This window comes from Mesoplodon bidens (assembly GCF_964165515.1).
Source record: "Mesoplodon bidens genome assembly, chromosome: 10".
In the NCBI taxonomy this organism is placed as follows: Eukaryota; Metazoa; Chordata; class Mammalia; order Artiodactyla; family Ziphiidae; genus Mesoplodon; species Mesoplodon bidens.
Genome location: NC_138172.1, coordinates 5,177,503 through 5,204,220, shown reverse-complemented (window position 1 = coordinate 5,204,220; position 26,718 = coordinate 5,177,503). Strand labels below are relative to the sequence as shown.

The 26,718-nt window shown below is 47.1% G+C and overlaps 1 protein-coding gene across 2 annotated transcripts in view; it reads right to left on the bottom strand.

The window, feature by feature from the left end:
* TMEM40 (transmembrane protein 40) overlaps positions 1-26,718 on the bottom strand; it is a 30,971-nt gene that overhangs the window by 2,661 nt on the left and 1,592 nt on the right. The window contains exons 2-7 of one of the 2 annotated variants that reach the window (XM_081247091.1): positions 11,955-12,083; positions 11,242-11,343; positions 5,852-5,905; positions 3,536-3,571; positions 3,130-3,162; positions 2,672-2,719 (exon numbers count right to left, since the gene is read on the bottom strand). In XM_081247091.1, the coding sequence (XP_081103217.1) occupies positions 2,672-2,719; positions 3,130-3,162; positions 3,536-3,571; positions 5,852-5,905; positions 11,242-11,343; positions 11,955-12,075 (394 nt within the window). In that variant the 5' untranslated portion in view covers positions 12,076-12,083. The remainder of the gene's footprint in view (positions 1-2,671; positions 2,720-3,129; positions 3,163-3,535; positions 3,572-5,851; positions 5,906-11,241; positions 11,344-11,954; positions 12,084-26,718) is intronic. The other variant, XM_081247092.1, reaches the window with a different exon arrangement.

The following is a 26,718-nucleotide window of genomic DNA, read 5'->3' as shown; positions in this document are numbered from 1 at the left end:
TAAACTTACCCTAATTTATGTAACTAGTCTCCCACTGAGGAAGCTAGAAGGGACTGATTTTCTGCACCAAACATCACCGCACATGAATGTGTCTGTGCCCTTGTGTGTGCGTTTCCGTGGGCCTGGTGCCCAGAAGCAGCATTGCAGGCTCTTCCTAGTAGTTAATGGAGGTAGAGAGAGTAGCTGGGAGGCAGGGCCCGTGCCCTGGGCAGGAATTCAGGGATGGTTTGTGAAGGAGACCCCCCTGCCCTTTGCCAGGCGCTGCGGGAGTCATCAGGGGAGAGAACACAGGGGCCTTGACCCAGGCAGAGGGTTGTGATAGGGGAGATGCCAAAAAGGTTTTTAAAAGAAAGAAAGAAAGAAAAAGAAAAAAGAGAGGACAATTCAGAGATGGTTCCCTGGAACGAGGCAGGCTCTCTGAGTGGCCAAGGCTGCTGGGAATGTGTCCTACTTTAGTCCAGTTTGGCCACTGATGTGCTGTGAACTTTGGACAAGTGTCCTGACTCCCTTGAGCCTCAGCGTTCTCATTGATACATCAAGGAGAGCAACCTCTACACCACTGACGGAGGGATGGATGGGGGTCTTGGAGGGGAACGTGTTTTGTAAATGGTAAAAGGCAGAGTGAGACTACATATCACTGGTGGCATGTGGAAGGCAAGTGAACAGAAGTGAGGAGGGTATTTCTGGTTTTGTTTTTGTTATTTTTTTTTCTGGGGGGAAAATCAAAAGAGTATTTCTAGAACATTCTTGGCTCTGAAATCAATTTGTCCTTTAGGGGAAAAAAAGACGTCATGCAGAACTAGACTTAACGTTTAAGAAAGCATCAGGCTTAGGCCTGTTCAGAGATGTGACGGGGTGGGGGTGAAAACTCTTTCCTCACCCAAACCTTCAGAAATGCAAAATGAATTCCTAGCAGAGAATTTCTCCCTGGATCTTCCCCCCATTAGCTTATGAGTCAATACTTAGAAAATACAAGTGTTTTTAAAAAGAGAGAGAGAGCGGAGAAACGTAAGACCAAACAGAGGGCTGGATGGGTAGGGCAGCTTAGTTTGAAAGAGCAAAAAATTAGAAATAACCTAAACATCTATCAAGTGGGGAACGGTAATTACACTATAAGATACCCACACTGTGGAACTGAATGCAGGTGTAAGATGTCATAAGCATTCAGGACTCATCATGTCTGGGCAGTCCAGGAAGGCTTAACGGAAGAAAGAGAGTTTGAGGTAAGCCTTAAAAACAGCCAAGGCAGTAGGAGTTGGATGAAAGGGAAGAGAGAGTGTGTGTGCGTGTGTGCGTGTGTGTGTGTGCGTGTGTGTGCGCGTGCGTGTGCGTGCGCGCGCATGCGTGCACACATTGACGTGCCATGAGACGGGTAAGAAGGTGGGACCAAGGCACAGACCCAGGACAGTGAAGGGTTCCACCAGGTGAGCACAGGGTGAGTGAATTTCTGGGAAGAGAACTTCAAGTTTTAGGGAACTAGAAGTTTTGGGGGCTGAAGAGATCAGGCCAGGATAAGGACTCCAAGGTGTATTGGAGCCAGGAGGGACCTAGGGGATCACCCTTGTCTGCTTTTTCTGATTTCAGCCATCCACACACCACCTTTGTGGGTTTTGCCCTTTCTACGTAGCACTGCTTATGACCTTCACAATTTCATGCTACCCAAGGACCACTTGTACTATTTACTTAAAGTTTTTCTTTAAGCAGATTCTTATTTTTCCTTAAATAGATTTACTTGAAAAGGAAACTTCATGTCACAACACTAAGTGGAAAACTAGGATCCCATGTCTTAAAAACAAACACAAGGCCCATACAGCAAGACGGTGAAGGTCTACCCGCCCGCTGCCTGCAGACGGCTCTGCGCACAGTCCTGACCTCTGTGTCTGGAGGGCAGCGAGCAAGGGTCAGGGTGGCACTAAAGGCCCGGGGGCTCCAAGCAGAGAAAGAGAGGGGAAAGGGCAGTCACTTTCTCACTTGGGGGTATAATGCCATGTCCTGAAGCAACCTGGACATGGCCTGCGCTTTGGGAATCTCGGTTTTAGTGGGATGAGGCTCACTTCATAGCCCGGGACAGCTCGACAGCACGTCCCGGTTCATGTAGCTGGATGGAGGCAGAGCCAGGGGCTCGGACCCAGGCCTCCCACTCCCGAAAGGCGGGCTTTTGAACAACTCAAAATATTTCTAGAGGGCTTCCCTGGTGGTCCCGTGGTAAAGAATCCGCCTGCCAATTCAGGGGACGTGGGTTCGATCCCTGGTCGGGGAACTAAGATCCCACATGCCGTGGGGCAGCTAAGCCCGCGCCCCGCAACTACTGAGCCTGCACTCTAGAGCCCGTGCTCTGCAACAAGAGAAGCCACTGCAGTGAGAAGCCCACGCACCGCAACGAAGAGGAGCCCCCGCTCGCCACAACTAGAGAAGGCCTGCACGCGAATACCCAACGCAGCCAAAAATAAATAAATAAATGTATATATAAAAAACAAAACAAAACAAAAACTATGGTCTCGGGAGTCCCCTGGTGGCATAGTGGTTAGGATTCCAGGCTTTCACTGCTGGGGCCTGAGTTCAGTCCCTGGTCGGCGAACTAATACTGTCGTTCCAGGCCACCAGCTGACTTTCTACCCAGAGAAATCTGGACCAGACAAAAGCAGCAGCCCTGGAACCCCAATTTCCTTACCATCCTTCTTTATACTTAGTCTTCTTAACTGAGAGGCCTCCACTTCTCCTTGGGAACAAGAGAGAGACGAGGGTTTAACTCTGACATGGGATAGCTTGTGGGATTCTCACTCCCCTGCCTCACTGAGAATGGCTCTCCCAGGTTCTATTTCCTGGGTCAGAGGGCACTCACTGCAGGACTGGTCAGGGCAAAGCTTGAAGGTGGGGTGGCTGTCCTTGGAGCCCCACTGATGCCCTCCTCCTCCACAGGCCTGTGTCTGTTCTGTTCCATGTCCCCTGAGCCCGGAGGGCCCTTTCCTGGATCACGGTGACACTCTGGCTGGTGACGGCCTTGCTGCTGGGACTGATCTCCCTCCCCACCAGGCTGCCTGTGGTCCCGTCCCACCCCCTGGAATCCAGGCCCCCACCCCCTGGAATCCAGGCTGCCTCCCGCTCTCCTCTCAGAGCTTGCATATTTACCACTCTCTGGGTTAGAGCCTCTCCTTCGGAGTCCTGTAAATTAGAAACTCAACATTAGTGCCCAGGCCAGCTTGGGTCCTTAACGAGTGCCACAGGTGACCTCTGAAAACGCCCCTGTTGAATTCTCCAGCCCCCAGGGGATCTTTCTATCTATAGATGGTTATTAATAATCCCTTTGTTCTTGCCTGGACCCCCTTTCTAACCTCCACTGGCCCCCTGTCTCATGCCACAGCCAGCCCCGCCTGCTTGCTGAGCCCAGGTCAGAGCCCCAGGCCCCAAGCAGACTTGGAGTCCCATCTCTCACAGCCGTGCACCTGACAGCACCTGCCTCTTTTGGGGGAAAGACAGCGCCCAGACCTCGTTCAACACCAGTACCAACGACCCCTCTCCCCTAACAGACACTCACCTGATTCCTCAAACGGCACCACGTCCCCGGGGGCACCTGCACAGAAGGGAAATCAGTGACTGCATATTCATATCCTCTGGGTGGGGAGAAGTTACACTGCAGGGAAGTGGAGCTCTCTCACCCAGAGACTTTCCATTGATCTGCAGGGGGCACTGGAGCAAACTGGAGAGTTCCTCTTTCATCTAAAGGGGCAGGCACCACCCCGCAGTCCCCGAAAGCTGCCGCAGCAATGCCTGCCCCATGTTACAGGTCTTCTAATTTCCCATGAGAAGCCAGAAATCCAGGTTTTTATATAAACTTCTTGACTATAAAAAAAGCTGGCACTTCATATTCCATCGAATCAAAGATATCATGGTTTGTGAGAATGACATCATTTTATGGAAGGAAAACTACTGCCAATTACAACTGCAAGTTGCCAGTGATTTTAAGAGGCACCCTGATTTCACAGATCTCCAGATGTGAAAAACTGTTAGTTGTAGACGTGATGAAATATATTAAGAACAACAATAATAATAAAGATACTCTGTGAGCCAGATAATATACATCTGTACACACAGGCCACCAGTTTGCAATCTGTGCCTGTTCATTCCTATCCAGATGCAGGTGAGGACACTTAGTCACGTGGCTCCAGCCCCACCAGGCCCTGAGCTTGTGGAAGTCAAGCTGGGTTGTACCATGGGGGCCCCGGCCCCTGACCCCACTGTGGAGCTCCTGTCTGGGCTGCCTAGGGTGAATCGAGCACTGTACCTGCCCTGAGGTGCAGCCTTCCCTTTAATCTGGCCTGGGTGGCCCTCCCACCTCATTCACACTCTGGTTCTTTTTTTTTTTTTTTAATATTTATTTACTTAGGCTGCGCTGGGTCTTAGGTGCGGCATGCAGGAACTTTAGTTGTGGCATGCATGGGGGATCTAGTTCCCCAACCAGGGATGGAACCTGGGCCCCCTGCATTGGGAACACGGAGTGTTTCCCACTGAACCACCAGGGAAGTCCCCACCCTCTGGTTCTTGGCGCCTACTCTATTCCCAGTGACTTCTCTCCTAACCTGTCACCTTCTTCCCCTCAAGGGCAGGCAGGAGTCCCCACTCTGTACACTTCCGCCCTCCAGGTCAGCCCCAGGACACAAACACCTGAAGGGGGCACTCAGCTCATGGCAATAAACACTCAGTATGCTGAACTGTCTTTAGGCTAATGTGCAAAAGGGAACCAGTGTCTGCAAGTGACCAGAGGCCAGCACCAAGGGTACAGAAGGCAAACCAAGAACGGCATGAAATGAGACCCTGGCAGTGTAATTACCAAGTACCTCTGGTGTCTCGGGAGGGGGGAGGCGGGGCGGGGAATTCTTTACTTGGGGGAATTAATTCACAAATACATGACGATATCTACTTTTTCTACATAAACATGACTTACTTTTTGATGAGAAAAAAACATTTAAAATGTATGTATATGTAACAGTTTCTCTCTCATTTTACACTCAGTGAAAACTCTCTTACACTACTTAATTAACAACATTTTTTAAAATTAGATAGTACCTGTTTTTGTTTAAAAAAAAAAAAAGAAAATCAGAAAATTCAGATGAAAGAAAATAGTATGACGATTACTCACAATGCTACCACCCAGTGGCAGCCACTGGTAATACCCTGATGCAGAATATTAAGATATTTCATTTCCATTTCTTGGAATGTATATGTGTTTCCCATTGTATTTCTTGGGTTATTATCTGGCATTAGGAGACTAAGCAGATTATGTAAATGTTGGATTAAACAAAGTTAAACAGGTTTTCTTATCTGGCAGTGTTCATTTATGAGGCTTTTTGGCAAACTGGTTCATTCCTACAAATTCCTCCATCTCATCAAAGTGCTACCAAGCTAAGTGCCATAATATTTATATCTGCTTGCTGAAAAAATCATGATGCTTAGAGACAATTACTCCGTAACTTGAGTTTTGTAGAAACCAGGTCCTTAATTTTCCCTTGCATTCTTAAACAACCCAGTATTCCAAGAGAGAGGGTACTGATTAAGTTCCATCTTGCTGGTTGGAAAGCTGAGGCCCAGAAAGGTTGAGTGACTGGTCACAGTCAACCTGCAAGTCAGGGTTATAGATCAGAAGAGATTCCAAGACAGTCTGACTGTGGCAGAAAATGCCTGCCCCCACCTCCATCTGCCCATGTTATAACCACTCACCTTGCCATATCTCCTATGTCTGCCCAGGACTTTCAGCCCATGAAACACCCTCATCACCTTGTTTCCTCCCAACAAAGCTCTAAGGCTTCGTGTCCTTTGTTTAATTCTGTTTCCCCCAAAGCCACTGGACAATCACCTTCATAGAGCTGAAGCTCATCCTTCAAAACTTCAGGCTCCCCATGCTCAGCACCTGGGTGTAGACAAAGCCTGTTAGTCAGCTCCCCCCAGTTACAGCACCCCAGAGTGGCTTCCCTCTCCTGGCATCGGAAGCCTTAAAAAGTAACACAGTCCTTGCGCTGGGGGTGAGGTGGGCGCTCTTCAAGCGGCAAGACAGCTGTACAAGAGCTTTCCTGCTGCTCTGACGCTCCTCACACGCCCCAAGGTGACTGTGTTCAGCTGACTAAAGAAGAATTGGGGGCCTGAGAGGACCTGGGCCTCGTTCAAAGTCAGTAATAAGAGTCGCCATTTATGGAGCACTTACTATGTACCAACACTGAACTAAGTAATTTATAGTTAATATTTCATTTATCCTCTTGGAAATGCTGTGAAGAAGGTATTAATACCTCTCCCTCCCCATTTTACAGATAAGGAAACTGAGGCTCACAAAAGTTAAGTTATTCGCTGAAAGTCACACAGTCAGGAAGCAGAAATTCCAGGGTTCAAACCCAGGTCTGTCACCAAGGCCTGCATTTCTAATCATTTTTATCTCCAGAAACAGAACCCAGAGCTCAGCTCCAGAGTCATGAGAGCATTTATTAAACACCTTGTGTGTGCCAGGATCTGTACTAGGCATTAATCCAGGCTCTTTCCCCCAAGTTCTTTTCTTCCCACAATCAATTTAGGCTAACATTTATTAAAAATTTTTTTAAAAAAACAAAATTATATTCTTCTGGTTATAAAAATAAAACAAGATTATTGTAAAATATCTATGGTATAAGTCAATTCAAAAAAACAAGAAAATGAAAATCACCCATAATTTAACCATCCAGAGATAACCACTATTAACATTTTGGTATTTTTCCTTCCAGTCTTGTTTACAATCATGTATGTGTGAATTTTTACAAAGTGTATATGAGATCAAACAAATTCTATGATTTGAATTTCTCTTTTTCACTTTAGAGATGTATGAAGACCAGAGCTCTGACCAGGACAGGGTGTAGCGTCACTGTTGCTCTATGTTGCTGTTGTTGGACGTTAGGTTGTTTCTATTGTTTCTATTGTTGCCCTACTATAAATAACGCTGCAAGGAACAAATCTTCACACGGGGGACTTCCCTGGTGGCGCAGTGGTTAAGAATCTGCCTGCCAATGCAGGGGACACGGGTTCAAGCCCTGCTCTGGGAAGATCTCACACGCTGCAGAGCAACTAAGCCCATGCACCACAACTACTGAGTCTGTGCTCTAGAGCCCGTGAGCCACAACTACTGAGCCCGTGTGCCACTACGGAAGCCCTCACACCTAGAGCCCGTGCACTGCAATGAAGAGTAGCCCTCACTCGCCGCAACTAGAGAAAGCCCGAGTGCAGCAACAAAGACCCAACGCAGCCAAAAATAAATAAATAAATAAATGTATTTATTTATTTAAAAAAAAAATCTTCACACGGGCACGCTCAGGCCCACTGAGAAATTCAACCATCAGCCAAGTGGGCAAAGGAGAAATGGTGAGGCCTACTGCCTACCGCAGCTGCCCCTGCAGGGGAGACCAGCCCCCGTCTCTGCCAATGTTTTCCAGTTACTCAGGGGTGCTAGTCCTCATTGCTGCTCTTTGCACGGAACAAACACAAGCTGTGGGAGAACCTCAGCCTGGATCGAGCCTGGAATACCTCATTCTGGTGTCGGTTCTCAAAATTTAGTTTATGTGAGGAGTGTGGTCTGGGGGAAGAATTCTGCTTTGAGGGTTAGGGGACAGGAACTGCCATGAACTTTCTGTGTGACCTCAGACAAATCACTTACTATGTTCAATACGGCTTTCACTAAGATAAGACAAGGTCCTATGAAGTATCGTGTTACTGAGGTGCTTTCCCTCCTGCCCAGTATGGGGGCTGCATCAACTCTGTGATGCCACCAACGTCACGCTGACTCTGGGTTTGCTGGTGCTCCGTCTCCCACCTGGAATGCCCTTCCCACTTGCTCCCTTATCCTGAAGCTTAAGCTGATGGCACACCTCCTGTAAAAGCGCTTTTCCAGCTGCCCCAGCTCACACGCATCTTGCCCACCCTCCTCTGGGGTTTCTATAGCATCAACTGTCTGTGCTTGACACAGTGGGCATGAGGGTCCCTGGTGGTGCTCATCCCTCCAACCACCTTGAGCTCCTGAAGGACGAGGCCTGGGTATCACTGTCCTAAGGCCGCCCCGCCTGGAGCAGGAGTTTGATTAAGCCTTGAAGAATGACCGCGTTGTTTGCACTCTTGGATTGGTCAGCACTCTGTGGATTCAGGCCTAGGAGTTTCTGGCTTCAGGTCCAGAGGACTCCCTTTTCCTCAGGATGACCAAGAGGGCCCCAGCAGTCCTGATGTCCCTCAGTGGGCCTGGGGACCTCCTGGTCTATCATGGATAAATTTTTTAATTATAGGAAACCAAGTTAACTGTGCTTAAAAATCAGTGTGAAAAAAAAAATCAGTGCGTATGTGATCTCAACTAGGCACAGAAAAAGAGGTATCAGGAAGTACATCAAGATAAAAACAGTGGTATTTATCTCAAGAGATGGGATTTTGAGTGGCTTCTATTTTCTTCTTTTCTGTATTTTACAAATATCAATCAATGTTCCCAAAAAGCTTTTTCATCATATTTTGCAAAATATCAAACAATACAGAAAATAAGAAAGCAAAAATTACTCCAAATTCTATCCAACAGGGACAATCTCTATTAACATTCACATGAATATTTTAGCTTTCTCCATGATATATTCATAAGATATAATTTTTAAATCTTGTTCAAGGATTGATTTTTTTCTTTTCCATTATGGTTTATTACAGGATATTGAATATAGTTCCCTAGGCATAATACATAATTTTTAATAAAAGGTATTGTAGAATTGTATGCTGTCAAGAATGAGGATAATTTTTCTGTGTGCTAATTCAATTGTTTAAAAAATTAACTCCGGCAGAAAGAATCACATTTGTTTCTGGTGTCCCCAGTATCCATCACTGAGCCTGGCACAAAGTTGATGCTCAATAAATATTTATTGAATAAATGTAAGGAGATACACTAATATGTGTTTAGTGGTTATCTAACCAAGCAAAGGATGACTTTTTTCCTTCTTTCTACTTCTTTGTATGTTCCATATTTTCTACAATGTGCCCATGTGTAATCTTTCGTAATAAAAAAACGTTTTAATTTAAAAATAACAGGATAGGGACTTCCCTAGTGGCGCAGTGGTTGGGACTCCATGCTCCCAATGAGGGGTGCCTGGGTTCGATCCCTGGTCAGGGAACTGGATCCCACGTGCATGCCGTGACTAAGAGTTCACATGCCACAACTAAGGAGCCGGCAAGCCGCAACTAAGGAGCCCGCGAGCCGCAACGAAGATCCAGCATAACCAAATAAATAAATAAATATTTTAAAAAACCCAAACAGGATACATTAAGAACAAAAAGCTATGTAGGGAGGGTGGTGCTGCATGCCAGACTCTGAGTTAGGGCCCTCACATGGAGGAAGGTGGGGCGCTGCTGGGAGGCACTCAGGCTTGGGGCCCGAGGACTAATGGTCACCGTCTGAGCCTGAAGAATGGGCAGGGTCTGAGTTCCAGCAGCAGGCCAACCAGGGTAGGACCAGAGACCAGGATCCTGAATGTCAGTCTGTCTCGATGCTTCTAGGACTCCATGTTTATTTTCCTGCTGCTTTCTCTTAGTGTTCAGTTTTGTTAACTATACCCAGTCCCATGTGTATGTACTCTGGAGACCAGAAGGAACTTATGGCCACACTTGGGGGAGAACATTTGTGGGGGAGCAGCAACCCCTGAGGGTCAATCAGAATCAGAAGACAGAACGTCCCTTCCCACTAAGGGAGGACAAACAAAGGGACAGAATTCCCTGTTGTAGCCCTCCTGCCTCTGGAAGCTCTTCTAGTACTAAACCTCACTGGCCTCGGTTTCCTCAGCTGTAAAATGGGAATAACAACAATGCCTTCCTCATGGATTGCTATGAGAATTAACTGAGTTATTCCACATAAAGTGCTTGGAACGCTACCTGGCACATAGTAAGTGCTCAGTAAATGCTAGCTGTGATGTTGCTGCTGCTATAAATTCAGCCTTACCTTTTGAGTTCAAAGAATAAAAGTAGAGACATCCCGCTTCTTGTCAGAGAATAATGTGGCAATTTGTAATCAAAGTCCAATTAGAGATGTTCATCCCTCTAAACCCATTAAAGTGCTTGTGGGAGTAGGTATGTAGGACTTGATTTGTATGAAAAATTCAAAAAGTAAAGGCTTTTGTGCAAGGATGCTCATGAACATGACAAACTGGGGCGGGGAAGGGGGAAAATCTTAACAATAGCAGTTATTTTTAGAGCTATTACTATCTGATAGGTGCTAAGCCTTTGCACATGTAGAATGTAATCCTCACAGGTATCTTATGAGATAATAACTTTTGTTATCATCCCCATCTTATGCATGAGGACCCCAGGGCATACAGGGTTAAGCAATTTACCCAAGGACGCTTAGCTAGTTAGTGGCAAAGAAAGGGTATGAACCTGCAGGCTGCTTGAATGGACACATGCACTGCCCCTGATTCCAAAGTGCTCCTATGAAACTTAAACATTCCTTTACATGAATTGCTGTCACTTGAGGGGCTACTTGGGAAGCATGAAAAATAGCCACTAAGATATTATGGAATAACATGGCAAAATGCTTAGGACAAGATAGCAAAAAAAATTGTAAACCAAGGATAAAATTGTCTATACGGTAATTTTTTGGTGTTTTTTTTTTGGCCACACTACGTGGCATATGGGATCTTAGTTCCCTGACCAGGCCTTGGACACGTGCCCCCTGCAGTGGAAGCATGGATTCTAAACCACTGGACCACCAGGGAAGTCCCTATATGGTAGTTACAACTGTGTACAAGTTACATGTACAGAGAGGCGGGCTCTGGAAGGGAACATGAAAAAACAGAGCTGTGGTACCGAGGTGGGAGGTTCAGGAGACTGGTTTTTCTTTTTTTCTTAATTTTTTTCTTTTTTTTTAATTTATTTTTTTGGCTGCGTTGGCTTCTTGTTGCTGTGCACGGGCTTTCTCTAGCTGCGGCGAGCGGGGTCTACTCTTCGTTGCGGTGTGCAGGCTTCTCATTGCGGTGGCTTCTCTTGTTGCAGAGCATGATCTCTAGGCGCGGGCTTCAGTAGTTGTAGCTTGTGGGCTTAGATGCTCCGTGGCATGTGGGATCTTCCCAGACCAGGGCTCGAACCCGTGTCCCCTGCATTGGCAGGCGGATTCTTAACCACTGTGCCACCAGAGAAGTCCAGGAGATTGGTTTTTCCATGTAAATGCTTGTCTTTAACATTTTAATATAGATTTATTTAATGAAATCATTGCTTTACCTGAGGAGGAGGATGAAGAGGACGAAGACTTGCCTCTCTCATCTTGTTCTTGAGAATAGAGCTCAGCCTCCTGGTCTTCCTTGTGGAAATCCGTCTCTCCATCTGGGAGGCACACATAGGCAAGGATGAGTGTTTCCTGCCCTTCCCACCCCAGAGACCACCCAGGCCTCCCCAGGGGTCTACTTGGATGCGGGGAGCCAGGAGTGGCTGGATTCACTGGGACACTCTTCCCAAACCCCTAGGGCCAATGGGAGGTGCAGGAGACCAGGGCTCTCAGAGGCCCCAGAGGCTCTAGGAAGGCCAAAGGCAGACTTTTCTCTGAATGTGGAGCCCAGAGAGGGGCTTCTAAGCCCTCCATCCTTCCCAAGAGACCACTACACTGTGTAGAGCAGTTGCCAATTTAAAATTCTCTGTAAATTACAGGGCAGGTGGGATCCGATCAAGCCCTAAACCTTCCCATTCCCCATTCTGGGGCCATGCAGGACCCTTCCCACCTTCTGAGGACTCTCCCTAGTGCCAGTCCAAGCCCCCAGAGCCTCTGAGATTTGGGGAGCAACTGAGGGTCCACACAGCTAGAGAGTACTGGGGGACAGACTGGACCAAGCACACATATGTGCGTGTGTGTAAAGTCACTACTTCTCTAGAGGTTTCAACCGTAACTTGGGCCATTCATTGTGCCACATGAGCTGAGCAGGGTCTTCGGTTCCACCTACTGCTGGACTTCACCTCCCATGTGGCTTTGCCCAGAGGGTCAGAGAGAGCAAACATACAGTCTAGATCTTCTGATTCTCCGTGGACTCGACTGTGGTCTTGAAGTGATCCTGAAGTCTCCATGGCCTCCCCTGGAGGAATAACAATAGTAATTAATATTACCTTAGTTAATATCTTTAATATATAAAGAGCTTGGCAAATAAATAAGAAAAATATAAATATCCAATATTCAAAGGTACAAGAACAATTTATGAAAAAAGAAATACACAGTTAGGGAAATTTGAATAATGATCACCTTTTGATACTATTAAGAGCTTATTTTTTAAAAAAGAGACTTTAGTTTTTACAGCAGTTCTAGGTTCACAGCAAAATTGAGTGGAAGGTACAAAGGTTGCCCATATATCCCATGCTCCTAAATGTGCATAGCCTCCCCTGTTATCAACATCCTCCATTAGAGAATTTTTTTTTTAGGTGTGATATTTATATTGAGGTTATATTTATTTAAAGTATTCTTAAATTTAGAGATAAATACTGCAATGTTTATGATGAAATTATATGATGTCTGGGACATGCTTCAAAATAATCTGATTACTTGAATAAGGGAGTTGGAGGGTGTAGGTGGGGGTCCAAATATAACAAACACGACCACGAGTTAATTATTGTTGGAGCTATAACAAAATATAAATAGTAGTTATCTCTGAGTGGTAGCATTATGGGTATTTTTAGTTTCTTATTTTTACTTTGCATTTTCTAAATTTTTAGCAGTTTTGCTTTTTTTCTTTTCCTTGTTTTTTGTTTTTCCATTATAGTTTATTACAAGATATTGAGTATAGTTCTCTGTGCTATACAGTAAATCCTTGTTATTTATCTATTTTATATATGGTGGTGTGCATCTGTTAATCCCATACTCCTAATTTATCTCTCCCCCCATTTCCCCTTTGGTAACTGTAAGTTTGTTTTCTAAGTCAGTATTTCTTTTGTTATAATAAAATAACCAATAATTTTTCATTACTTAAAAATGTAATATGCCACCTTATACCAGTACAGTACTTAACAGTTGTACACAGGGCTTATGTGTCTGTAATTCCATCTGAGCCTGATCACAAACCAGTCTGTTAGGAATTGGAATTAATTACTTCACACCTGAATTGTAGTTTCTAGACAACAAAACTTCCCCAAAGATTGTTTCATTTGACTCTTACAATAACCCTGCAAAGTAACTTTTTTTTTTTTTTTTTTTGCGGTACGCGGGCCTCTCACTGCTGTGGCCTCTCCCGCTGCAGAGCACAGGCTCCGGATGCGCAGGCTCAGCGGCCATGGCTCACGGGCCCAGCCGCTCCGCCACGTGTGGGATCTTCCCGGACCGGGGCACGAACCCAAGTCCCCTGCATCGGCAGCAGACTCCCAACCACTGTGCCACCAGGGAAGCCCAAGCAAGGTAAACTTTATCATCCCCATTTTATAGAGGAGGAAACTGAGGCTCAAAGAGATGAAGAGATTTGCATGAATTGGGACTCCAGAACCCACATTCTGTTTAAGGTACCCCAAACATTGGTCTGAAGCACAAAACTGCTCAAAGTCAAGCCCTGCTGGTATGGCTGTCAGGATCATAGATGCAATCGGTAAAGCAAGGGCAGGAAGCAGGCACTTGAAGGTGCAGAATGAGGTTTGGGAAGCTGTCCCTTCAGGACACCATACTCTGTGCTTTCCTGAAATTCTGAGTGGGAGCTGGTGGTAACTCAAAGCCAGCCTTCAGATGAGGCCGTGAGAAGGCCTTAAGTGTGGCCTTGGAAAATCTAAACGGCTAACCTCAGTGAGCTGGTGCTCTCCTCTGGGGAAAATACACGGGGCTGCCACGGTTGGGCTGCCTTGATTTTAGCTGGGGACATGGCCCCCAGCTAGAGACTGTATTTCCCAGCATCCCTTGAAGCTAGACGTGGCCTTGGGACCATGTGACTCACATTCCTGCCAACAGACCGTGAATGAAGGGGATCTGCGTGGTGGTGAACTGACAGATGTTCTAGGGTTCTGGGGGATAAAGTACACACACACACACAGATATGTCTGCTGTAAATTTTACTGATGTAAAGAATGTATGGGGGGATAAATTAGGAATCTGGGAGTAACAGATACACACCACTATACATAAAATAGATAAACAACAAGGACCTAATGATTAGCACAGGGAACTATATTCGATATCTTGTCATAACCTGTAATAGAAAAGAATCTGAAAAAGAATACTTATATATGTATATGTATAACTGAATCACTTTGCTGTACACCTGAAACATTGTAAATCAACTATACTTCAATGAAAAATAATAATAAATAAAATTTTAAAAAGAATGTATAGCACAGAGTTACAAAAAATAAAAATACAGTCCTCTTTATTGTGAATTTCATACACCTCTAGCTTCAGTGTGATTTGAAATTTCTTGCAAAATCTACTATCTGTTTTTACAAATCTATCACCAACAATAGTGTCACAAAACCAAACTACAAATAAATGCTCAATCACTACCAAATTCAGAAAAGAAGCTGCTCACATCATGGATGAACAAGAGTGAATGTTGGCTGATAACTTCTTTCAGGTTAACAAGTAAGATGAAAGGGAAACAACAAATGCCTTTGTCGTCATAGTTTGTCAGTGATATAAGCAACTTCTTTGCTGAATCGAATCATACTTTACAAATTCTGGAAGAATATTTTCTCAACTTTTTGTGTTATTCACAGCATAATGGCAACAGGTGTAATGTAATGCCTACAGGTTTGAGGTTTAATCTCCATTATTAACAGCTGTTTGATCACTTTCTTAAATTTAGACAATCAACAAAGCAAACCTTCAAGCTCTGATTTGTAGAGTTTACTGATCTCTGTGACTGATACCACTGTGATGTCATGGACTGCAAAGTTGGGAAGGCATGGGCAGTGGAACACAGCATTACGCAGTGATTCCACAATACAGATAAAACAGATGTGAAAATTTCAAGAGCCTAGGTAATGGGCAGAATGTAGTAAAATAAATTAGGAAGTGATACATTTTGAGTACTTATTAACCTTTTTTTAAACATAAATTAGTTATTTATACATTTATAGAATTTAATTTAATAATGGTTGTGTTTAACAACCGATTCCCAGCTCTGGGCTTATAAACTTCTGTGCCTTCTACTTCCTCTTTCCTGCTTTTTGTATGCTGGAATGCAGACATGGGGTGGAGAATAACTTCAATCACGCAAACTGAGCCAACACCCCAGGGAATCCCTGAGAAACAAGGCAAAGGAACCTGGGCCCTGAAAGGCCTCACGCACAAAGCCGTCTGCGCACCTGTACTTGTCTCTGGTCAGCTATGTGCACAGGAAATGAGCTTCTCTCTTATGTAATCCCAGGGATTCGGTCTCTGTTACAGCATCTCAGCCACACTGTGCAGGCTTTGTTCTGAAGCACCCCTCGCCATTTCTTCTCCTCCCAGCTCTGAGACTAAGGCCTTAACTCCAAGAGGAGGTAGATTGACTCCTAACAAGTTTAGACCTCGGTTCCCAACCTCAACGCTCCCCATGTTTGGGACCAATGATCCTTTGCCGCTGTATGCGTTGTAAGGTGTTTAGCGGTCTCCCCACTGGATGCAGGTAACACCCCCCCAGTTGCTGTGACAATCAAAAATGTCACCAGACATTTCCAAACGTCTCCTGGAGGCAAAAATCACCCCTACTTGGGAACCACTGGTCTACAGAATCTACTCTTTTTTAAAAATTTTAATTTAATTAAACATTTTTATTGAGGTATAATGCTCATATAACATTATATTAGTTTCAAGGGTACAACATGATGATTCAATATTTGTATATGTTGCAAAATGATCACCACAGTAGTCTAGTTAGCATCTCTCACCATACATAGTTACAAAATTTTTTTTCTTGTGATGACAACTTTTAAGGTCTGTTCTCTTAGCAACTTTGAAATATGCAGTACAGCATTATGAACTATAGTCACCATGCTGTACATTACATGCCCAGGACTTTTTTATTGTTTAACTTGAAGTTTGTACCTTTTGACCCCCTTCACCAATTTCGCCCACCCCCAACCCCCCATCTCTGGCAACCACTAACCTCTTCTCTGTATCTATGAGTTTGCGGGGGTTTTGTTTGTTTTTAGTAGAGAATCTACTCTTAATCCACCACAAGACCTTGACAAGGCAGCATCCTTCCCTGTGCCTCAGAGCTGGATTGCCTGGCTGTGAATCCGATCCGACACTTCTAGCTGTGGGATTCTGAGCCAGTCACTTAACCTCTTGTGTGCCTCAGGTTTCCCGTCTGTAAAATGGGGACAATGATAATGTTTACCTCATAGTATTGTTGTGAAAATGGCATGACTTAAGATCCATAAAGCACTCAGAACAATGCCTGGTATAGAGCAAGGGTTGAACAAATGCCAGCTAAGATGATGATCATTATTATGACGGGGCACGGCAACAAGACAGCATATGCTTTGGGGTGAGACTGACCAGGGTCCAACCTCACTTCCGTCACCTGTGCATGAGATGACCTTGGCAGGACAGGCCCCTTCTCCAAGCTCTAGTTACCTCAATTGTGAACTGGCGATGGCAGCACCTTAGAGAAGAAAGATGGCCAGTGCCTGCCCATAGGAGGGCTTGGTGAGTGTGAGTTCCCTCTTCTACAGACCTCCTATGACCCACAGACATTCGGGGTCCAGACCCAGCCCCACCCATCTCCCACCTCCTAGGGCCCAGGCTCCATTACCCCTTTCTAGAAAAAAAATTCCTATTTCTCAGGGCAGAATTCAGTTAAGCATTAGGAGGTCACTAGCCAATAAAATGAATTGATATCCAGGTATGAATGACTGATGACCACAAGCCTTCAGGGCATATTTATATTTTGAAAAGGGCTCTTTGTTCATAGCAGGTGTCTAGTATGTCTCACTGGCTGAGATCATCTCTCATGGTGGAATTTCAGGTGGAGCGGAGGAAGAGACTTAGAGCCGTACGGGGTCAAGAGAGCTGCTGGCTGACAGCAAATATGCCGACAGTTCACCAAGCTCGTCCTACCTCTTTCCTGCTCTAGCTGTCTCGGTCACATGGCAGTCACTGGTGACACTCAGCATTTTCAAGCCTCCAGACTTCCACCCATGCCATTCTTCCTGGTTACCAAAATTGTACCTGACTTTCCAGGCACTGCGCAAATACCACCTCTTTCATGAAGCCCTCTGCTGGTTGTCTAACCAGTACCCACCCTCCTTACCCCCACTCCCTTATTCCTTCTCCCCACTCCGTCACCCCTGGACTTCTTTCTTGCGAGCAAAACTGAATTTTGCTCTTCCATATCAAGTAGATACTTGTTTTCCCAGCTAGGAGTGGCCATGTGATCCAGTTTTGGCCAAAAAGAAGTGAGAAACCTGATGGGGTTCTGGGAAGGAGTTTTGCTTCTCCTGACCAAAGAGGCCAACAGTGTTGGTGCTGTGTCTTGCCTCTCCTTTCTTTCTTGAACATGAATGTGACGGCAGGAGCTACAGTGGCCATCTTGTGACCATGAGGAAAAGCCAAAGCAAACGCAGGGTCACTGAGCTGATGAGCCCTTGACAGCAGCTGCCTGCTTTCTTGTTATTTAAGAAAAATAAACTCCATTTTGTTTAAACCTCTATAGTCAGGATTCTCGGCATTTGTGGCTGAACACAATTCTGACTGATACACCTTCCCTCCCATACCTTCATACATTAATTGAGCACCTACTGTGTGCTAGCACTGGGGATACCGTGGTGAACAATTTGCAGCCCTGTCCTCAAGGAATTTCATGGTAGACCCAGAGGGTAGTCCCATGGGAGCCAAGGGGCCAAATCAGACCAGGGTCAGTCAGGGCAAGTTCCTGAAGGAGGGAACGCTGCAGGTGAGTTTGGAAGGGCCAGAGGAGCCATGTGCAAAGACACAGAGGCGAGGGGCGTTGGCCCACATGGGAGACAGTTGGCACGAAGCAACTCTAAAGAAGGATGGGATCTGGGGGAGGCCCAGAGGGCACATTGCTCTCCTGAGCCTTCATCAGCTGTGCCTTGTTTCAGACTCTTCCTTCTTGAGGGAGGAGCCTTGTTGCACAACCGCTGGGGCCACTGTTCCTTGTTCACCTTCAGATCTCCAATCAGGGCCCGGCAGAGGGTCTGACACACCCAGGGTGAGTCTCCTCCACTAGATCACTAACCAGCCTGGGTAGGGACCATGGCTGCTTCATCTCTGTGTCACCTGTGCCCTGCACAGGGCCTGGCAGAAAGCAAAAATGATGATACTGATGATGATGAAGACAATAACAAATAAGTGCTTCCTATCTACCAGGCAAGGATCTGAGCACATGACACATGCGCCTCACATATGCCTCACCACAACTCTATCAGGGCTCACTGTGGTTGTGCCCATTTTACAGGTAAGAACATTGAGGCACAGAGAGGCAAGGAAACTTGCCCAGGGCCAGAGAGCCAGTAAGTGGTTGAGCAAGGGTAGTTGCTCAGTCCTTGTTGATGCTGGTACCTCTTCCCAGGCCTCTGTCATTAGCACCAGGAAAGAAGCCACTACAGTCATCCAGTGTTATGCAAATGATGCTGACTTGGCTTCTATTTAGTTCTGGAGCCCTGAGCAAGTGTCCCCAGAGCCCAGGGAACCTCCTTGGGCAGTTTTTCAGCACACTGATCCATCAGGAGGGGAAACAGAACTATCACGGAGGCAGGACCTGAGGTAGCCCTGTTTCTCCTTTTAATGTCCTTGCCTCATCCTCCTCCACCCATATTTCTGCTGTAAGAAAGGATAAACAGAATTGTAAAAATTTAAAACTCTAAGATCAGTGTGTAGGGCACTGCTTAAGACAAAAGGACAGCGCACTAGTGGCGGGACATCAGGCAGAGGGACTGCCGTGAGAGGCTTCTGAAAGTTCAGGTTCACAGCATGTGACCTCCTTTGAGCCAATATGGAGCATGGAATTCAGACAGGAGAAGTGAAGACAGAAGAAAGCAGAGAGAGGAAAGAGCATGTGGCGCAATCCCCGCGATCTTATTTCACCCTTGCGAATCTTATTTTACACAGAAAGAAACTGAGGTTCACAGAGACAAGTGACTTGTCCAAGGTCTCCCAGCTTACAGATGGACTCGAATCCATCCCCTGCCCTAACAGAGAACCCCCGTTCCCTGGCCTTGGTTAGAGGCCCGTAGGCCTCCCTGTTTCAGGTGCCCCCCACTGCCCCCCACCATCTGAGGCTGTTCCTACAAGGAAATGCAATGCTTAGCGCTTTTCTCCAAAAAGCCCAGCCCTGCTGAGTCACCGGTGGTGCCAGGGCCGCTGCACCCACAGACTTTGCTAAACTGGATTTCCACTTCAGTTCAGCCCAGATTTCCTAAGCTCCTGCTATTACAAGGGCCTGGGTCCGAGGTGGGAGGGATAGTAGGGGACACCAGGCCATCACAGCCTCACAGAGCTTTCCCTGCTCAGCTCACTGGATCCTCACGCTAACCAGGCAGGAAGCAGGGTGGCGATCGGTGTCCTAGTTTACGGAAGGGGAAACTGAGCAATGGAGAGGAACTTGCACAGGATCGCACAGCGCTTCAGGGGCAAGGCTGGCTCCAGAACCCTGTCTCCTGATTCAGGGGCTGCCTATCTTTCTCGGGTGTCCCACCATGGAGGAGGGGGCTTACTAAGATTGAGTTGGATTTTAACATGTGGCCAAAGTGGGGTGAAGGTTTAGTGGAGGGGGTGGGTGGCAGTGGGCTGGTGAAGGGGTAGGAACCCCGTGAGGCTGGGGAATCATCCAGGGCCTTAAATGCTTGGCTAACGGCCAACTTTCCCCACGGGTGGACTGAAACTTCACCCCTGAGGGCCACCAATGCTGGACCAGCTCAGTTAAACATGCCCAGGGCAGGAAGTGGGATGGGAGGCCCTGGGAACAGAAACAGCAGCGAAGAGGGGGACAGAGCCGGCAGAGGGGTGGACACTTACCGATGTTGCCCACCTGGCGTCGAGGCCCCTTCTGGTGACTGCAGCAAAGGCGAAAGTCAGAGCCCTGGATAATCTCCAGCTTCCCAAGCCACCCCAAACAAGCATGCGCCCTAATTCCAAGCACATCCTGGTCAGGCAGACACTGCTCCGGGACAACCATATGGGAACTCCGGAGGGGTGACTGCCCTCCACCCAGGCTAGACCATCAGCGTCTCCCTCCCGGGAATCGGACTTGTGACGTGAGTGACACAAAGCCCTCAACCTGTGGGCGCTGGTCTCCCCTGAGACAGGGCCCTCTTGTTTCTGCTCCTGGGCACCGTCTTCTCTGCCGTCTGGCTCCTCAGAAGTTCCCTCTGCTCTGTGAGACCTCCATATCCTCCCAAGAAAGTCCTGTTATGGTAGCCTGTGGTGGTTTCTGTTACTTGCAACCAAAGTATTTGAGATGAGACGAATGTGGGGGGAGGGGCTCTGAAAGTGTAGGCAGAGCGAAGCGGGGCTCGTTGGGCAGGCCAGGGTCCACAGATTTCACTCCAGCCCCCAGGGCGGGACGGGCAGGGCCCCTGAGGCCCCCCACCCCATTCGAGGTGTTTTGTTTCAACTCCAGGCTGGGCTGGGGAGCTCCCAGGTTTCCCCAGCACTGTAACTGCCCAAGCCAGTTGTCCTGAAGATCTTGCCCTAGAGGCCTGTACACTTGCTGAGGACAGAGACCATCTTGGAGCTGGTTCAGCTCCTCACTGGTTTGCTCTTTCTTCTGTAACAAATTCCCACAAACTTAATGGCTTAAAGCAACACCTGTATAGCATCTCACAGTTCTGTAGGTTAGAAGTCCAACACTGGTTCACTGGGCTAAGATCAAGGTGTCAGCAGGGCTGCCTTCCTTCCTGCTCTAGGGGAAATCCGTTTCCTTGCTGCTGCTTTTTCTCCTTCCCCTTTCCCTCCCCCTCCTTCTTCATTTCCTTGCATTGTCCAGCTTCTAGAGGCCACCCACATCCCTTGGCTTGTGGCCCCTTCTTCCATTTTCAAAGCCAGCAATGTCAGGTCAAGTCCTCACACTACACTGTTCTGACCTCTTCTGCCACCCTCTTCCACATTTAAGGACCCTTGTGATGACACTGGCCCCACCCAGATCACCCAGGATCATCCCGTATGTGACGGCCAGCAGATGAGCAACTTTAATTCCACATGCAATCTTCATTCCCCTCTGCTGCATAACCTACCAGAGTCGCAGTTTCCAGAGATCAGGACACAGGCACCTTCGGGGGCGATCGCTCTGCTTATCACAGTCTCTCCACCGCAGTGCGTGCCTCAGCCCGGAGCCCTCAGATGTTGACCGTCTTCCTTCCTAACTCCTCTGACTCCACCACCCTTCTGGGGCCCCAAGCTCCAAACGCAGGAAGGATGACACGGCTCCTCCCTCCACAGCCAGCCAAAGCCCAAGCCTGTCCCACCTTCCCTTCAAGAGGAGCTGGGCTCTCTACTCCCACTGCCTCCCTCCCAAGAGATGCTACAAGGGGACTGAGGGTTTGGGACTTGGTCATAACTGTGTTCCTGTCCCTGTTCCTTTGCTGCCAGGCTCCACTCAGCTTCTATAAAACGGTGTGTTAATATCTATCCTCCAGAGTGTTGCGGGATAAAAGGATATCGTGCCCACAACAAGCCTAGAATACTGGCAACTTAATAAATGAGAGTTTTCCCTTCCTTTCCCATGCTCAATGCCTCTCAAATTTGGATAATGGTCAGATGTCCTTGGGAGCACTGTTGACAGGGCAGATGCCCAGGACTCTCTCACTCAGAGGGTCTGGTGTTCAGAGCAAGGTTAGGGTTAGGGTGTGGCTCAGGGAAATCTGTACTGTTAACAAAGGCACCACATGCTAGGCACAGTGTGGTCCACTGAGGCCGCCAGAAACTCTCCCCTGAGTGTTACAACAGTTTCCCAACAGGCTTGTCTGCCTCTGGCCTCCCTCCTCCAAACATGTTGCTGGACTGGCCTGGGATTCAGTTCCCACACATGGAGAAGCTGGGCTGCACCCTGCAAGGTTCTTCCAGTTCTGACGTTCTAGGATACTAAAGCTCTGGTCCTGTTAAAGCAGTCAGGGTTCATCCACTCAATCAGCAAAGGCGCTCAGGGTTGATGTGACCCATGGGAGGGCCCAGAAGAGCATGTCCTAACAGTAAGATACATAGAGTATCTTGTGGGGCCTTTGAAATGCTCCAAGAAAAGAGTGGATTTTATGTTCAAAGAAGTTTGGGCAACACTGCTTTCCATAGGTCCCCCCCTTGGAGCTGCACGAAGTGCAAGCTGTACATTAAAGGCTCTGAGAAGGCCTGCAGGATAGAAAGCTCTTTCACTCTAGTTAATCCAATCCTTCCCCAAACTACATAAGAGCATAGTCCTTTTCCCCAGAATGTGGTTCAATGTCTTCTGGTACAGCTTTGGGAAATGCCATCTGCTTCAATCCCTGCTGTGCCTGGGGCCTGTCTTTTTGTCCTAGAATCCAGGCCTGGGCACTCTCACTGCCCCCTCTGGACACTGCCAGATTCCCGGGTCCAGAGTTCCTCCACCCGTCAAGGAGGACAGTTGGGGAGGGGAATGAATCAGAAACAGACCCTGGGAAGCCAGAGGCATGGAACAGAAACCGTCTTTTCAGAGTTCCAGATCCCAAGGTATGGGTGGGAAGTCTTCTGGGCACCCTCAGGGCAGGGGCTGGGAGGAAACAGAGTTAGCTGCTGTGAGACCGAGGGCTTGGCCGGGCCCTGCCACCAAGCCCTGGGCACGTCGCTTCCCTCCTCTAGGTCCTTTTTCTCATCTATGAGACAAAGAATAGTGTCACTCACCAAGGGCTTTGGAGCTCACCTGGGGCTGTGGACAGGACAGTACATAGTAAAATGACATGCTGTTAGCCAACACTCTGTACTGAGCGGTATCTTGATTAAGTCACTCCAGCAGTGGGGTCTGACAGAGCCCACTCCAAATCGTGCCTCATCACTTTACTTCCCAGCTCGGTGACTTTGGGCAAATAACTTTACACTCTGAGCCTCAGTTTCCCTGTCTGTAAAATAGGGATTGTGGCACTATCTTGCAGCATCGCTGTGAGGATTCAGATAAAATGGACTTAGATTCTGGGCTCCCTGGGATTAGGAATCACGTTTTTCTTGCTACTACATTCTAGCCCCTGGCTTAGAGAAAGTGCTTCACAAAAAGAAGCCATAAAGTGCTGGATTTAAGAGCTTAGAGAAATAATGTTACGCCAGCAGTGTCTTAGCATCTCCCCCTTCCCTTTGTAAGATCCTCCGCTTGCTCCCATCCCTCTTCTTCTTCAGCCCGCTACACCTCCTGCCTCAGCCTCACCTCCCACCTCACCCCACTCCCCAGGCTTGGCCCTCTCTCTCTTTCCCCAAGCTTGAATTCCACAGAGTTACAGCCAGGAGATCAAAGCTGAGGCCCAGAGAGGGAAAGGGGCTTCCCCACAGGCCCCGTAGCAAATGATATGAACTCGGATCTGAGGCTGAAGTCCAAGCACAAGGGGAACTCACAGAGGAAAAGAATGAAGACGCCACCGTTCCCACCTCCTCAGCCGTTTGTCTCAAGTCTATCCAGGCAGTTTAATGGTGGGATAACCACCCAAACTGCTCAGCCAGCTGCCCACAAGCTGGACGGACCTGGCACGAATCTGGGTGAACCCTATGGCCACAGCACATCCAAGGATGCAGCTAGGGCCTGAGAAGTGGGGATGGCACCAAAAGAAGAAGGTAAAAGGGACAAAATCCAGTCTGTGAAGAAGGAGGATAGAGCAACAAAGCAGAGCTAACACAGCCTTAGGTCATATTAACAGAAGCACAGAGTGTACAGTGAGGAAGGTGACCTATACCTCACCAGCTCCTATCCTAGGCTCAATCCTAGGTCTTGAACAGAACAGAATCTGGACAAACCAAGATAATCCAGGGGATGTGAGTGGTACGGAGACCACATCCAAGAGAAGTGGCCGGAGGAGCAGGGTGCTCAGCCTAGGGATGAGCACTACAGGAACAGACTTGGTCATTGTCCCCAGGTCTCTGCAGGGCTCCTCCAGGACAGGACGACCAGGTGGGGCTGTGAGCCCAGAGGGAGGGGTTGGGACCTTGGGGAGTCACCAGGGCAGATGCCAGCTCAATATGTAAAGGAATTTTCTAAAAATGAGAGCTGCTTTGAGTGGTCATGAGCACCCTGCCATGAGAGGTGGCAAGCGAAGGTGTGGCAGAGGTGGGCTTAGATGTCCTTAGTTCAGAACCTATTAGTCTCTCAAATAATAATCTCCAAAGCACAGGAGGAAAATATTAGTTCATTATTTCTACTTAACTTTTAGCTAAAAATAGTTAAGAGTATATAGCTCAACCCTGATGTGCACCCTTGGCCATATGTCAGACACCCAATGCCATGTCCATTAAGTGGGGTCCCCAGAGGCCAAAGGCCGCCCACAATGCAGACAGGTTTGCTATGCCCATGTCTCCTGTTCCTTTACATTCAGCCTACTGCTGTATACTGTAGTGTCCTGGTGGCGGGTTAGGTGGAGGTGAGGATCAAACAACACAGCTTTAACTGAATCAATCCCTGTAGTGTGGACAAGTGGCTTCTAAAAGTCCCTGCCAAGAAACCGTGGATGGAGATAACGCTAATCAAGAAAGTACAAGCCAGCGACAGGAAAAGTGTAGGACAAACCCACCACTGCTCCTAGTTCAAGTCCTACCACAGCTACCCTAACGTTGAAAACAATAAAGAATGGCATCTCACATACACATTATTGCTGACTGAAATCATAGTTAGAAAACTCCTTGAAAGGTGGACTTCTATCCACTACCGTTAGTGATGAAATTCACTCCGAATATATACTGGGCCTTGAGACATTAGTTAATGGTCACAGTACTTGTATATAATTTCTAAATATATATATAAATATATATATATATATATATATATATATATATATATATATATATATATATATATATATATAAAACGTTGTGGGTGCCTAAACATTTTTCTTGAGCAGAGAGTGACACCAAAAAGTGTGACGAACACTGCTCCAGATTCTTAGACCCAGCTAGACACTAGGGGATGCTATTCCCTGTTTAGGTTTGGGGGTCTAATCAGATTTGTTTCGGATTTAGAGACGAAGAAAAACCAGGAGGGAGTATGCTCCTCAATAAACTTTTTTGAGGCCCCCAAAATGTTTGAGGAGGGAAGGAACCAAAACCTCTGCAAAGAATTTTCCCTGGCTCTGACTCTCCAAGGTGGGTGTCTTGTTGAACAGCCAGTGCCAGGCCAGGCTCCTCTTTCTCAGCCTCTCATGCCAGTTTCCCTCTGTCTCTGTCTCATCTTTTTCTCTTGGTCTCTCACATTCCCTCTCTCTCTCTCTCTCTCTCTGTGTCTCTCTCTCTCTCTCTCTCTCACACACACACACAATTGACAATAGCAAAAACCAGAAAGGAGGCACCCAGTGAAAGAGAAAGAGCTTTCTGGCTCTTGAATATCAGACAGACCTGGACTCAGTTCCCAGCTCTACCCACCACTGACTGTGAGATCACTGCAAGTCTCACCCATTCTGGGAGCCTCAGAATCTTCCCCTGGAATGGGCACGCCTACAACTCAACAATAAAATGACATCCCAATTTTAAAATGGCCAAAGGATTTCAACAGACATTTCTCTAAAGAAGATGTACAGGGCTTCCCTGGTGGCGCAGTGGTTGAGAGTCCGCCTGCCCATGCAGGGGACACGGGTTCGTGCCCCGGTCTGGGAAGATCCCACATGCCGCGGAGCGGCTGGGCCCATGAGCCATGGCCGCCGAGCCTGCGTGTCCGGAGCCTGTGCTCCGCAGCGGGAGAGGCCACAGCAGTGAGAGGCCCGCGTACCGCAAAAAAACCAACCAAACAAACAAACAAAAAGAAGATATACAAATGGTCAGTAGCCCATGGAAAGTTGCTCAGCATCATTAGTCATTACGGAAATGCAAATCAAAACCACAATGAGATACCACTTCATATGCGCTAGGATGGCTAAAATAAGAAATACAGACAATAACAAGTTCTGAAGAGGACGTGGAAAATTTGGAGACTTAACGTATTGTCAGTGGGAATGTAAAATGGTGCAGCCGCTTTGGAGAACAGTTGGAGCTCCTTACAATGTTAAACATAGTTTCACCATAAGACCTAGCAAGTCCTCGGTATTATATCCAAGAGAACTGACAACCTGTGTCCACACAAAGACTTGTACATGAATGTTCACAGCAGCGTTATTCATAATAGCCAGAAAGTGGAAACAACCCAAATGTCCATCAACTGATGGATGGATAAACAAGATGTGATATAATCATACAGTACAATATTATTCACCCAAAACGAGGAATGAAGTGCTGACATACGCTAAAACATGCACAGACCTTGAAAACATTATGCTAAGTGAAAGAAGCCAGTCAGAAGAGATCCCCTATTGTATGACTGCATTTACATGAATTGTCCAGAATGATCAGATCCATAGAGACAGAAAGTGGATTAGCGGTTGCCAGGGAGAAGGGGATATGGTGAGTGACTGCTAAAGGGTATGGGGTTTATTTGGGGAGGATAAAAATGTTCTAAATTGGACAGTGGTGATGGTTCACAACTTGGTGAATAAACTGAAAACCACAGGCTTGTACACTTTAAAAGGGTGAACTTTATGGCATGTGAATGATATCTCCATAAGGTTATTTTCTTTAAAAAAAAAAAGACAACTTCCCACATACAGCTGTTATGAGAGTGAAATTAGCGG